This window comes from Schistocerca cancellata, chromosome 1, assembly GCF_023864275.1.
Source record: "Schistocerca cancellata isolate TAMUIC-IGC-003103 chromosome 1, iqSchCanc2.1, whole genome shotgun sequence".
NCBI lineage: Eukaryota > Metazoa > Arthropoda > Insecta > Orthoptera > Acrididae > Schistocerca > Schistocerca cancellata.
The window spans coordinates 140,094,319-140,109,137 of NC_064626.1; the positions used below are offsets into that span (position 1 = coordinate 140,094,319).

Sequence of the window (14,819 nt, forward strand, 5' to 3'; positions counted from 1 at the left end):
AATAATTTACTCAAAGTTACATTCAACTTCTGGGTTTGTTCGATGGTTTCATTTGCAGGAAACGGGTCCATTAACTGAGGTGTCTCCACAAGAGTGGCCAAGCCTGCCTACTGAAACTCGTATATATGATACCTGCAGGTACTGTAATCAAGTTTTGTGCTCACAGAATGGTGACAAGAAGTCAGTTTCTCTTTTGTAAGGACTTGTCCATTATTGTACAGACACCTCAGTTAGTGCTGCCATTTCCTGTAACTGAATCTTTAGAACCAACATAAAAGCCAATTGTGTCTTCTTAGTCAATGTTTCTCCCAGTTATCCCCCGACCATCATGGCATCTCTCAGGAATTTCCATCCAGTCAAGTCAAATGGTGGACACTCTTTTAACATGAAACAGTGTTGCTCAATCCCAGGCAATATCAACTGTTGATATGTAACATTATGTGACAAAATATTACAAGGGCAGTATAAAAAAGACAAAAAACCAAACTGTTTCTTTTTAGGGTTCTGTACGTCAGTAGGTAAAAATGGAACCCTTATAGGATCAATTCATTGTCTGTCCATCCGTCCAACTGTTATAAAATCTTTTCATCAGGAATGGGTAGATGATGTATAAGCTGAAATTCATGTCGCATACTAAGGTCTATAGCTCCTTGGTGGCGCAAAAAAATTAGGAGTCGAAGTCAATGCAATCTAAAGATTAATACTTGCAAATTCACTCATCAAAACCTGTCGGGTATTTCCCATAGAACTAGAATCACAAAATTGGGCAAGAAGCAAGTTTTTACAGTTCAAGCAAGGGGAAAAAATCCGAAAATTGTTAATATGTAATTATATCAAATGAAAAACTATTTTTTGTTATAAGTTATCTATTGTCAAGACTCCTTTTTCTCAGGAACGATTACACATATCAGGTTGAAATTTATGTCACATACTGGGTCTATGGTTCCTTAGCAATGTAAAACATTTAAGTGTCTACATCACAATGCAATCAAAAGCTGTGGCCATTCACACCACATAATTTGATATCCTGCCAGTATCAATATCAATAACAGGCATAAATAGTTAAAATTCTCAATTCCTGGGATGGATGAACTACTTATATATATAATTAACTTAGTAGTCAGAGTCCTGCTTGCACTTATCCAATTTTTTCTTTATGTATGTGACAGTAACTGACCACTTACGAATACAGAAAAAGTAATATGGAAAGTACGATATAGAGGGGATAGGTGGGAGAAAATGAACACTCACAGTTGATACTACTCATTAAAGAGCTTTAGTTTTTCTTTCTAAACACATGTTTACAGATTTATATTTTTACCAGTAAAGAATTGGAACAGTAACTGAATAAAATGAAATTCTGCTGCTTTAATATTTCCTCCTTGTCAGGTACAATATACTGAAATGGTCAACAAAATGTTTAAAATTTATAAATATTTCTGTACATAACTCCTCAGTTTACAAATTCTAATTACAAAAATGAACACAAGCTCCTTATAAATTAGTTAGCATTAATGTTCATGAATTTAATAGTGAAACATGCCACTGAAATTTTCTTCCCTTCTTTTGTTTACGGCTAGCCTTCTTACATACCACATGATTTTTGGTTTCTATCTGTTGGAAATAAAATCAGCACTGACTTGAAATGCGAACGATTTTTATTTTGTTGCTTTTTCACAGAAAAGCATTTTTCTGCATTATATTACATGACATAATGGACAGAGGCCGTTACACCAGAACAGCAGCATCTCACAGCAGAAGTTGAGACTTGTCTTCATACATATATTTTCCAGCAAAGATTATTCTTTAGCTATTTGGGATTATGATGGTTCTGCTGAAATTCTCTGAAATATCTCCATGTCAGTACTGATCAAAAATCATCTGCTGCTACCTTGTTCTTTTCTCGCTCAAGAGCTTCTTTAACTTTACTACTTTTTCCGATACCCAATCGTGGCAGCCCACGATTGAGTCCATCCAGCAAGACACAGGCTTTGCACAGTTCCTGACTTGAAACATATCCACAGCGAGAACACTTGCCAACCTCAGGCATTCGTATGCCTTCACGGACAGAGAGACTTTCACCTGGAAATAATTAAGTTAACACACATTAGTACCCTGAATGGAAAATGTAAAAGAAACTATGAATTCAATTTCAGGATAAAAGTCAAATAATTTTCAAAACAACAAATCAATATTCTACAATTAGCAATATCACTCAGTTGTATCACATTAACGCAAATTAAATGCTTCAAACGTAGATAGCTCAGTTATATATGATAATAGAGAAAGCAGAATCTTCTTTTCAAAGTAGCAACTTTTTTGAATATTTTGTCTTTTGTTAACATGCACCTATACTCGTTCCACATCCCTGGAAGGTTCTCCCTCTTGATGGGATCTATGGACCACAATGAATCAATTGATGGATCTGACTGCTGTGTATACGAGGTAAACAGTACATGTATAGTGAAAGTACTTTCTCCTGCTGTCCAAATTTCTTTTCTTAGTGTTCTGAAAAATTATAGATACATAAATAATATAACTTATAATGACATGCTGGAGTTCATTTTCTGTGACTAAGAAGGGGAGACAATAGATAAAGTAACAATAATTTGAAGGTGAGTGCAGTGAGTATGATATGTAAGGAGTGTTTATTACTGCAGTTCACTGAGAAAATTGAGTCTTTTATAAAAAGCATTTGTTTCCTCTCATTCTGATGCCATTTTACTTTATTTTATACCACCATACAATTGTCATACCAACACATAAAATTTCAATGTATTCAATGTACATTAATTAATGAAAATGATCAATAATTGTGGTAATAATTGTGCCTAATTTCAAGTTATGTTGAGAGGTATTTGCTAAATTCTGTTCATTACAATAATAATGATATGACCCACAGATATTTTAGATATTCACACAGAGAATAGAATGAATAGAAGAGGCTTGACAATAAGTGACATCCCTCAGTTCTTCCCGTCAACGGGACAGGGTTTTTAGACATGTACAGTTCAAACAACCAGAGAATTGAAGAACCTTTTATCGCATACATTTCAGTAATGAAGAGTGAACTAGGAAATTGAGATCTGTTTTAGGACTGTACAATGCAAATTGTTTCCATCACATAATGACAGGAGCTGGGATGAGCAGCCAGAATAAACATTACTGCAACAGAATATGTGAATATGTGAATATTGTCTATCTGTAATTTACATTACCAGCTGTTGGCTTGAGGCCCCTTTTAAGATATGAGAAGTTGTTCGGACTTGGTAAGAGTTTACATGTCTTGCTTGTAGTGACTAACAATTATTTTGGTGTCTATTGCGAAAGGAACAAATGGTCTGTGCAGAATTCATTTTTCAGCTGGTAAAATTGTAACTGATACTACTGTTGTGCTTCAGTAACATTAAAGAAATGGTTTTGAATAAACTAAGTTTTCATGATTCATAAATGAGACTAAATGAACAGATACCTTATCATGACCTACCCATTCTCAAAGTGAAAGGCAAATCTTCAGCAGGCAATCAATCAAAACTATCATAAGAGCACTGATAAAATTCCTGAAGAAATAAATGTGCTGTGCAGTGCCCACTGGCAATTTTTATCAGACGATGACACAATGAAGCACCTGCACAGGAAATCTATCGTATTTATCTGATTATAACATGACGCTGAATATACGACAATCCTCTGCCTCCTCTTTTTTTTTAAGAGGCTCCTTGAGAAATCTTTATTTTTAACATAATCTGACTAATCAAAATTCACGTTTTATTGATATAAAGTATCTCCCTAAAACAATTAACATTTCATCTAGTCTAAACTTATGTCATTTCTTGACATAATAAAAGGAGAAATGAAATAAACAAAAAAAATGATTTATCTTAATTTTTATTTCCACTTCTTTGTTTGCTTACAGTACTATCTCTGTGGTACCAATATTTGTAATCATCACGGGCATCACTATCTTCACTTGTAAGCCTCCTCTCATAATATGTTAACTTCTGGGCCATCCATAGCATCCAATATGCAGCAGTTTTGAATCCTTTCATAATATATTCACTCAAGATTCTTCCCTGGGCAGTAAGGATCCACTGGCCGAGTGTGGATGCTAAGGGTTTCCTTGAAGAAGCCACTCACTGTAAAGTTGTCAGAGATGAACCTTTAAAGGTCTATTCACAACAATACCCATAACTTGAAGTTGTTAGGTGATGCCACCGAGAATTATTACCAGGTCTGTGTTGATCATTGCTATAGGATCCTTAACTTCCTGGGTAAGTTGTCCCCTGAAAGAACACAGCATCAACATTTTTCTAATGTTAAGCAAAGAGCTTGGTATACCGTTCCAAACAACTTCCAACCAGTCAGGCCATTTGTGATCCATCCCTTTCCTCTGCATCTAAAGATATGCTCTGCAGGCAGTTTTTTTAATATACAGGGTGTTACAAAAAGGTACGGCCAAACTTTCAGGAAACATTCCTCACACACAAATAAAGAAAACATGTTATGTGGACATGTGTCCGGAAACGCTTAATTTCCATGTTAGAGCTCATTTTAGTTTTGTCAGTATGTACTGTACTTCCTCGATTCATCGCCAGTTGGCCCAACTGAAGGAAGGTAATGTTGACTTCAGTGCTTGTGTTGACATGCGGCTCATTGCTCTACAGTACTAGCATCAAGCACATCAGTACGTAGCATCAACAGGTTAGTGATCATCACGAACGTGGTTTTGCAGTCAGTGCAATGTTTACAAATGCGGAGTTGGCAGATGCCCATTTGACGTATGGATTACCAGGGGCAATAGCCTTGGCGAGGTACGTTTGTATCGAGACAGATTTCCAGAACGAAGGTGTCCTGACAGGAAGACGTTCGAAGCAATTGATCGGCATCTTAGGGAGCACGGAACATTCCAGCCTATGACTTATGACTGGGGAAGACCTAGAACAACGTGGACACCTGCAATGGATGAGGCAATTCTTCGTGCAGTTGACGATAACCCTAATGTCAGCGTCAGAGAAGTTGCTGCTGTACAAGGTAACGTTGACCACGTCACTGTATGGAGAGTGCTACGGGAGAACCAGTTGTTTCCGTACCGTGTGCAGGTACTATCAGCAGTTGATTGGCCTCCACGGGTACACTTCTGCGAATGGTTCGTCCAACAATGTGTCAATCCTCATTTCAGTGCAAATGTTCTCTTTACAGATGAGGCTTCATTCCAACATGATCAAATTGTAAATTTGCACAATCGACATGTGTGGGCTGACGAGAATCCGTACGCAATTGTGCAATCACGTCATCAACACAGATTTTCTGTGAACGTTTGGGCAGGCATTGTTGGTGATGTCTTGATTGGGCCCCATGCTCTTCCACCTACGCTCAATGGAGCACGTTATCATGATTTCATACGGGATACTCTACCTGTGCTGCTAGAACATGTGCCTTTACAAGTACGATACAACATGTGGTTCATGCACGATGGAGCTCCTGCATCAGTCGAAGTGTTCGTACGCTTCTCAACAACAGATTCGGTGACCGATGGATTGGTAGAGGCGGACCAATTCCATGGCCTCCACGCTCTCCTGACCTCAACCCTCTTGACTTTCATTTATAGGGGCATTTGAAAGCTCTTGTCTGCGCAACCCCGGTACCAAATGTAGAGACTCTACGTGCTCGTATTATGGACGGCTGTGATACAATACGCCATTCTCCAGGGCTGCATCAGCGCATCAGGGATTCCATGCGACGGAGGGTGGATGCATATATCCTCGCTAATGGAGGACATTTTGAACATTTCCTGTAACAACGTGTTTGAAGTCACGCTGGTACATTCTGTTGCTGTGTGTTTCCATTCCATGATTAATGTGACTTGAAGAGAAGTAAATGAGCTCTAACATGGAAAGTAATGGTTTCTGGACACAAGTCCACATAACATATTTTCTTTCTTTGTGTGTGAGGAATGTTTCCTGAAAGTTTGGCCGTACGTGTGTGTGTGTGTGTGTGTGTACACTCGCACACACACACATATCCATCCTCATATACACAGACACAAGCAGACATTTGTAAAGGTGGAACGTTTCCCTCTATTATATATATATATATATATATATATATATATATATATATATATATATATATATATATAGTTTTATGGCAAAGAATCTCAAATAGGGTTAACTTACTTCATCTGCTAGTGCACCAAATCTGGTACCGAGCGCCGCGGGTTTTGAATCCACGCCAGATGGCATGGAACTCTATGACCACTAGAGGTCTCTGCTTCGTAAGCCATGGCTGCACATGCTCCTGGCCCCGAGTCTAATGTGAGAGCACCACTGTGGAGCACGTGGTCCCAGTGGCCAATAGTAACATACCCTGCCATGTATTTAGGCAGCTGCCTCTCACTCAGCGAGGCAGTCTGGTATTCGCATTGAGTTGGTCGATATCTCGCTTACAGACATCGTGCTTACGTTGTGTGTGCTTACTTCCTATTTACGAGTGGACATTGTTTTTATTTTGTGAGGTTCTCTCTTGTGAACCCATTGCTTAATACTTTGTTGTTGATCTTGGTGTCTTGCTCAGTTGTCTGTCTGTCGTGCTTGTCCTTCCTTTTTTGTTCGTCTGTCTTGTTTGTTCACGGGCTGCTCCCATTCGGTCCTGTCGTGTTTTTGTTAATGGCCACCCCACGATTATTCCTGTCACGGTTACAACATTTTGGCGGCGAGGTAAACAGTGGTAGTTGTTAGCATGGAGACTAAGTTGGTCTGTCTTCTGGAACAACATCAGCAGCTCAAGCAGCAGCAGCAGCTCCAGTTAGACATCTTACGAAAGTCGATGCAGTTGCTAAAGGACAAAGTCGATGCCCGGGACGCATTACAACAGCGGCTTCCAAGTCCTCAGGTGTCTGATGCTTTCCCACATCCGCCGTCGTTCCCACCATTTAATGACACTAAAGAAGTCTGGGAAACATACTTACATCGGCTGAAACATTTCACGGCTTTTCAAGTCACATATGACCCCTTGCAGTGGTCGTTGTTTATGTCTTGGGCCTCCCCAGACACATTCTTTCTTCTCCGCAGGTTCGCACCATTGTCCGATCCTGTGGCTCTCTCTTTCCAGGAGATATGCCTTTTGCTGACAAACTATTGTTCACAGCACTTCAATTTAGTCGCCTCTTGGTTGGAGTTCCACCAGTGCCATAAACAGCCTGGTCAATCATATCATTCCTGGGTCATGGACTTGCAGGGTCTCAGCCGTCGATGCGATTTTACATGTACCAATCAGCAGTGTAAGGCTTTGTATGCGGACTCTCTGATCTGGGATGTGGTGGTGCTGCTGGCTCCCGATCCTGAGGTCCGCACTGCGGTGTTGAAACTCGATTAACCCTAGTTGTAAGAGATTCTCCATATTGCCCACTTGTTTGAAATAGCTCAGGTGGCTAACGAGCGTCTCAGTGCGGCCGCAAGTGGTGGCGATCGATGCATCTCTGCGGGTTCCACCCTCATGATGTAGACGTGGCTTGGCCTACAGAGGCCAGCGACATTGGAACTCCTCTTTGTTCGATGTCTCTATGGCTTCAGGGCCTCTGGTCACCCCTTGTCACTGGTCGCGCAGCCCGCTTCCATCTTGCCCACAGTACTTTACCGCACACTCTCGAGCTGATTGCCCCCACCACTGGAAAACGTGCACACTGTGTGAGAAGGAGGGTCACATCCAATCTGTTTGTCTTAGTCACTTGACTCGCTCCTGTCCTGCCCCTCCTGGGCCTCAGGATACACTACATGCTCTGCAATTGGTCATCCCGCTGAAGGGCAATCAGTCGTCCTGCTGGAGGACCCATCAGCACAGAAGCTATTCCTCACACTCCGCCTTTTTACTGAAGATGTCAGTTTTCAGGTCAACACTGGGGCCACCATCTCCATGATTAATATTGCGACATAGCCTTGGCTCCCCTGCTTTGTCACCTCCCTCTCGGTGTTTGGTTGCCTATGGCAATGGTTCCATTCCCCTTCGTGGGCAGTTTGCCGCACAGGCAATGTACAAACGTGTTCCCCGGCTCCTTACCCTGTTTGTTGTCAACCATCTGTTGGCTTAGAATATTTTTGGCCTAGATGCATTTCAACTGTTTGGCTTTTCAATTTCCAATGAAGTTAAGGTCATTTCCATAGCTGTTCTTTTTCAGGACTTGGACGATCTGTGCTTGGCTTTTGCATCAATGTTTGTAACAGATCTCGGGTATGCTTCACATTTTCAGGCGCACATCACACTTCGGCCGGATGCACAGCCTCGCTTTTTCTGGGCCAGACCAATTACAGTGGCCTTATGGCCAGCAGTCAAGAGCGAACTTGATCGGCTCCAAGCTGCTGGTGTCCTACAATACAGTGCAATACAGTGCTTGGGTGACACGACTGGTGGTCGTACGGAAACCCAATGGGTCCCTTCGGCTGTGTGGGGACTTCAGTGCTACTGTCAATGCTCACTTTCCCGACAGGAAGACCTTCTCGCCAAGCTTGCGGGGGGCGAGTACTTTTCTAAGACTGACCTGGCTGAGACATACCACCAGTTACTCTTGGATGCCGATTCCCAGAACATCATGGTTATCAACACGCCTTTTGGATTATACAAGTACAAGCACCTTCAATTTGCTGTCTCTTCGGCACCGGCAATTTTCCAGCAGTTCCTGGAGCAGCTTACGCACCCTGTCCTAGCCTGCGTGAATTATCTGGATGACATCTTGGTCACCGGGTGTTCCTGCCAGGAACATTTGCACAACCTCAGCACCTTATTTCATTTTCTGCAATCTGCACGTTTACACTATCGGCTGGACAATTGTTGTTCTTTTTTTTTCCAACCGGAAGTGGAATACTTAGGCCTTAGCAAAGATGGCATTCACCCTTTGGATTGCAATGTCGCGGCCTTTGAGGCCCTTCCTCGTCCCAAGGACTCATCTGAACTCCAGGTGTTTTTGGGCAAGGTTACCTATTACTTGAAGCTCTTACCCCAAGCTGCCTCCATTCCTCAACCCCTCAATCACTTGCATCGCAAAAGGGTGACTTTTGATTGGACTCCTGCCTGTGACCAGGCTTTTCTCTATTTAAAGACGACGCTGAAGTCCGCCCCTTGCCTTACTCCCTTCTTCCCGGATCGCCCCCTGGTTGTGGCAGCTGATGCGTCGGCATATTGCATTGGAGCAGTCCTCGCACATCGGAATACCGATAACTCAAAACAGCCCAGTGCTTATGCATCTAAAACATTAACCCCAGCACAACGGAACTACTCCCAGATTGAAAAGGAGGCCCTGACGATAGTGTTCGCCATCCAAAAATTTCACATCTGTCTCTTTGGGGCCAAGTTCACCCTCCTGGCAGACCATAAACCCTTAGTTACACTTTTTGGGCCCCACTCTCAACTCCCAGAATGGACGGCTCAACGTCTCCAGCACTGTGCATTATTTTTACAGAATTACACTTACACCATCCTGTATAAGCCCACTGCCCACCATGCTAATGCGGACGCTTTGTCATGTCTCCCAGCAGGCTCCCATTGTGCATTTGACCAACAGGAGGTCCTCTGCTTTCACACTGATTCCGCCCGCCAGGATTCAATGGACGGTCTGCCTCTTATGGCTGCTCCCATTGCTACAGCTACACACCGAGACCCTGTCTTGTTTTTTTTTTTTTTGTTTTTTGTTTTTTTTTTTTTTTTTTGGTTTTAGGGCGCAAAACTTCTATGGTCATTAGCGCCCAGCCTGTGACTTAAGACAGCAAAAAACCGAAATTGAAAACCAGCAGCAATGGGAACAGTGTCATAAAATTGGAGAAACTAAAAGTAGAAGGAATGCTTAAAAATCCACTACAGAAAGGGGGTGGTTGTCCCCAAAAAAAGCTTCAAATGACTGACGTCATTTCACTGTCACTAATAAACTGGAGAACGCGGTCGGCTGAGCGCGTGTCATCTGCTAAAATCGACGATAGATCAGGCGATAGCTGTAGACGGGAGCGTAACGGATTAAAATAGGGGCATTCAATTAAAAGGTGTCTGACCGTCCACGGCTGAGAGCAGTGGGGACAGAGTGGAGGAGGATCACCGCTTAAAAGATGTCTATGGCTAAAAAGACAGTGCCCTATCCGGAGTCGAGCTAAAATTACCTCCTCCCGACGACGCGTTCGGGAGGAAGAAGTCCAAGCGCAAGGAAGGGCTTTCACTTCCCGCAATTTATTACGGGGAAGTGTTGACCAATGCGCATGCCATAAATGAGCAACTTGGCGACATAAACGGCTCCGTAGATCGGTGAAGGGAAGCGACTGAATAGCTGGCCGAGGAAGAGAAACTGCAGCCTTGGCCGCCATATCGGCCGCCTCATTCCCACAGATACCAGCGTGTCCCGGGAGCCAGAGGAACGCCACCGAGACGCCCCCCAGGTGGAGCAAGCGCAGACAGTCCTGAATCCGATGGACCAGAGGGTGCACAGGGTAAAGAGCTTGGAGACTGAGGAGAGAGCTGAGAGAATCTGAGCAGATAACGTACTGTATCCGCTGATGGCGGCGGATGTAGTGGACAGCCTGGAGAACAGCGTAAAGCTCCGCAGTATAAACCGAACACTGGTCGGGAAGTCGAAAGCGATTTGGGGTGTCGCCAACAATATAGGCACTCCCTACACCTAATGATGTTTTCGAGCCGCCGGTGTAAATAAACGTGGCGTCCGTCATTTGTGCACATAGAGCAGCAAATGCCCGACGATAAACAAGTGTAGGGGTACCATCCTTGGGAAATTGACAAAGGTCACGGAGCAGGCAGATCCAGGGACAGAGCCAAGGCGGTGCTGTACCCCAAGTTGTCAAAAAGGTTTTCGGAAAGCGGCAGGAAAGAGAATCGAGCAATTGACGGAAGCGGACTCCCGGGGGTAGTAGGGAGGAGGAGCGGCCTGCATACCCTACATCAAAGGAGGCGTCGAAAAAAAGGTCATGGGCTGGATTAGCAGGCATGGAAGACAGATGGCTAGCATAACGACTCAGGAGGACTGCCCGCCGATTGGACAGCGGAGGTTCAGCAGTCTCAGCATAAAGGCTTTCCACAGGGCTAGTGTAAAAAGCTCCAGACACTAAACGTAATCCACGGTGGTGGATAGAGTCGAGATGCCGAAGAATAGACGGCCGAGCAGAGGAGTAGACTATGCTTCCATAATCCAATTTCGAGCGCACTAAGGCGCGATAGAGGCGGAGAAGGACCACTCGGTCCGCTCCCCAGGAGGTACCATTCAGGACACGGAGGGTGTTAAGCGATCGCAGACAGCGAGCCGAAAGATAGGATACGTGGGAGGACCAGCATAGTTTTCTGTCAAACATAAGACCCAAGAATTTAGCGACGTCTGAAAACGGAAGGTTGACAGGACCTAGATGTAAGGAGGGCGGAAGAAACTCCTTACGTCGCCAAAAATTGACACAAACGGTCTTACTGGGTGAGAAACGGAAGCCAGTTTTGATGCTCCACGAGTGGAGGCGATCGAGACATCCTTGAAGACGTCGTTCAAGAAGGCTGGTCCGTTGAGTGCTGTAGTAGATCGCAAAATCGTCCACAAAGAGGGAGCCCGAGACATCAGGAGGGAGACAATCCATAATTGGATTTATGGCGATGGCAAACAGTACAACACTCAGCACGGATCCCTGGGGTACCCCGTTTTCTTGGGAGAAAGTACGGGAGAGAGTAGTGTTCACCCGCACCCTAAAAGTGCGCTCTGCCATAAATTCGCGAAGAAAAAGGGGCAGCCGGCCACGAAAGCCCCAAGAGAACAGTGTGCGGAGGATGCCTGTCCTCCAACAGGTATCGTATGCTCTCTCCAGATCAAAAAATATTGCTACCGTTTGGCGTTTCCGGAGAAAATTGTTCATGATATAAGTGGAGAGAGCAACAAGATGGTCAACTGCAGAACGATGCTTTCGGAATCTGCATTGGGCAGGTGTTAAAAGACTGCGGGATTCCAGCCACCAAGCTAAACGGTAATTCACCATACGCTCCAAAACCTTACAGACACTACTCGTGAGAGAAATGGGGCGATAGCTAGAGGGGAGATGTTTGTCCTTTCCAGGTTTCGGAACGGGAACGACAATACCTTCCCGCCACCGTCTGGGAAAGGTACTGTCGGTCCACATTCGATTATAAAGGCGAAGGAGGTAACGCAGACTATGGGTTGATAAATGCAGCAACATTTGGACATGGATACCATCCAGTCCTGGGGCGGAGGAGCGAGAAGAAGAGAGGGCACGTTGGAGTTCCTGCATGGAGGAAACAGTATTGTAGCTTTCGTGATTTTGAGAGGAGAAAGCAAGATGTCGCACTTCCGCTGCACGTTTCTTTGGGAGAAACGCTGGCGGGTAATTTGAAGAGCACGAAATTTCAGCAAAGTGCTGACCCAACGAGTTAGAAATTGCGACGGGGTCCACTAAGGTATCATGCGCAACAGTGAGCCCAGAGGAGGGGAGAAACTAGGCGCGCCTGAGAACCGTCGAAGCCGACTCCAAACTTCCAAGGAGGGAGTGAAGGTGTTAAATGAGCTAATAAAGAATTTCCAGCTTGCCTTCTTGCTATCGCGGATGACGCGACGGCATCGCGCACGGTGCTGCTTATAGCGGATACAGTTGGCCAAAGTAGGATGGTGACGGAAAATGCGAAGAGCACGTCGCCGCTCACGTATTGCGTCACGGCATGCCTCGTTCCACCAAGGAACTGGGGGGCGCCGGGGCAATTCGGAGGTGCGTGGTATTGAACGTTCCGCAGCTGTAAGAATAACGTTGGTAATATGTGTGACGTCATCGTCGACGCTGGGAAAGCGACGGTCATCGAATGTCGCTAGAGACGAAAAAAGTGTCCAATCGGCTTGGGCAAATTTCCAGCGTCGCGAGCGCATATATGGCAGTGGAGGCTGCAGTCTAAGGACACATGGAAAGTGGTCACTCGAGTGTGTATCATCAAGGGCGAACCATTCGAAGCGCCGAGCTAGCGGAACAGTACCGACCGCAAGGTCCAAATGAGATAAATTTGTCGTGGAGGCAGACAAAAATGTGGGGACCCCAGTGTTGAGGCAAACTAGATCCGCTTGGTGGAAGACGTCTAGCAATAGAGAGCCACGTGGACAAGGATGTGGAGATCCCCAAAGCGGGTGGTGGGCATTGAAGTCCCCAACCAGCAAATAGGGGGGTGGAAGCTGACCAAGAAGATGAAGGAGATCAGCTCGTGCCATTGGTGTGGATGATGGAATGTATACAGTACAAAGAGAGAACGTGTATCCAGAAAGGGAAAGACGGACGGGGACAGCTTGGAAGGAAGTGTTTAAGGGGATTGGGTGATAATGGAGAGTATCATGGAGAAGAATCATGAGTCCTCCATGGGCTGGAGTGCCTTCAACAGAGGGGAGGTCATATCGGACGGACTGAAAATGAGGGAGAACAAAGCGGTCATGGGGACGCAGCTTTGTTTCCTGAAGACAGAAGATGACCGGCGAGTAGGATCGTAAGAGGACCGACAATTCATCCCGATTGGCTCGAATGCCGTGGATATTCCAGTGGATAATGGACATAGGGTGAACAGAAAATGGAAGAATGTGACCAAGGGTGCTGTCAACTCAACGACTGCTCAGAGCTTGCGACCGACAGCATGGAATGGCTTTCAGCCGAAGGCAGAAGATCCTGATCCATAGGTTGGACAGGAGCAGCCCTGCCACCAGCGATCGGCCAGTTGACCGGCCACCAGCAGTGCGCCTCGGCGACACAGAAGACGGCTGAGGGCGATTTCCGCCAGGTGGTGCTGTAGATGGGACACGCCTTGGCGGAGAAGGAGAGGAACTGGGTTTCTTTGTAGCCTTCTTGGAAGTATGATGTTTACATGAAGGAGGAACCGATGGTTGTGAAGCTGCGGTACGTAAAAACTCTTCACGAGTATGCTCTTTTTTGGAAGACTTGGCGTCTGAATTTTGGGCTCGAGATTTAGCAGAACCCGACGAAGGGTGAGCCACAGAGTGGGCAGGCGAAAGTGGTGAGGTTGAACGGGCAATCTTTGCGCTGGCCGATCTGACGACCGTGGTACTAAAGGTGAGGTCGCAAGTCTGCGTGGCCGCCTCCTTCGTTGGCCGAGGAGAAGCAAGGACAGTGCTGTATTTTCCTGTCTGAGGCACGGTGGGCTGTCGACTGGCGAATAATTTTCGAGCAGCAAAGGTCGACACCTTTTCCTTCACTCTTATTTCCTGGATGAGCTTTTCGTCCCTAAAAACGGGGCAATCTCGAGAGGAAGCAGGGTGGTCACCCATACAGTTGATGCAGCGAGGGGATGGAGGTGGACAAGCACCCTCATGGGCATCCTTGCCACACGTTACACATTTGGCCGGATTGGAACAGAACTGGCTGGTGTGATTGAACCGCTGACATCGATAGCAACGCGTAGGGTTTGGGACGTAAGGGCGAACGGAAATTATCTCATAGCCTGCTTTGATTTTCGATGGGAATTGAACTTTGTCAAATGTCAAGAAGACAGTGCGGGTTGGAATGATGTTCGTGTCAACCCGTTTCATAACTCTAAGAGCAGCCGTTACGCCCTGGTCAGACAGGTAGTGCTGAATTTCTTCGTCAGACAATCCATTGAGGGAGCGTGTATAAACGACTCCACGTGAGGAATTTAAGGTACGGTGTGGTTCCACCCAGACAGGGAAGGTGTGGAGCAGAGAAGTACGCAGCAATTTTTGTGCCTGGAGGGCACTGTGTGTTTCTAACAACAGGGTGCCATTCCGTAATCTGGAACAAGACTTTACAGGACCTGCAATTGCGTCGACACCTTTCTGA

At 45.3% G+C, this 14,819-nt stretch overlaps 1 protein-coding gene across 1 annotated transcript in view; it reads right to left on the bottom strand.

The window, feature by feature from the left end:
• Positions 1–1,297: 1,297 nt before the first annotated feature.
• Positions 1,298–14,819, bottom strand: part of LOC126166973 (cytoplasmic tRNA 2-thiolation protein 1) — a 48,430-nt gene continuing 34,908 nt past the window's right edge. The window contains exon 6 of the mRNA XM_049920445.1: positions 1,298–2,082. Coding sequence (XP_049776402.1) covers positions 1,871–2,082 — 212 coding nt within the window. The 3' untranslated portion in view covers positions 1,298–1,870. The remainder of the gene's footprint in view (positions 2,083–14,819) is intronic.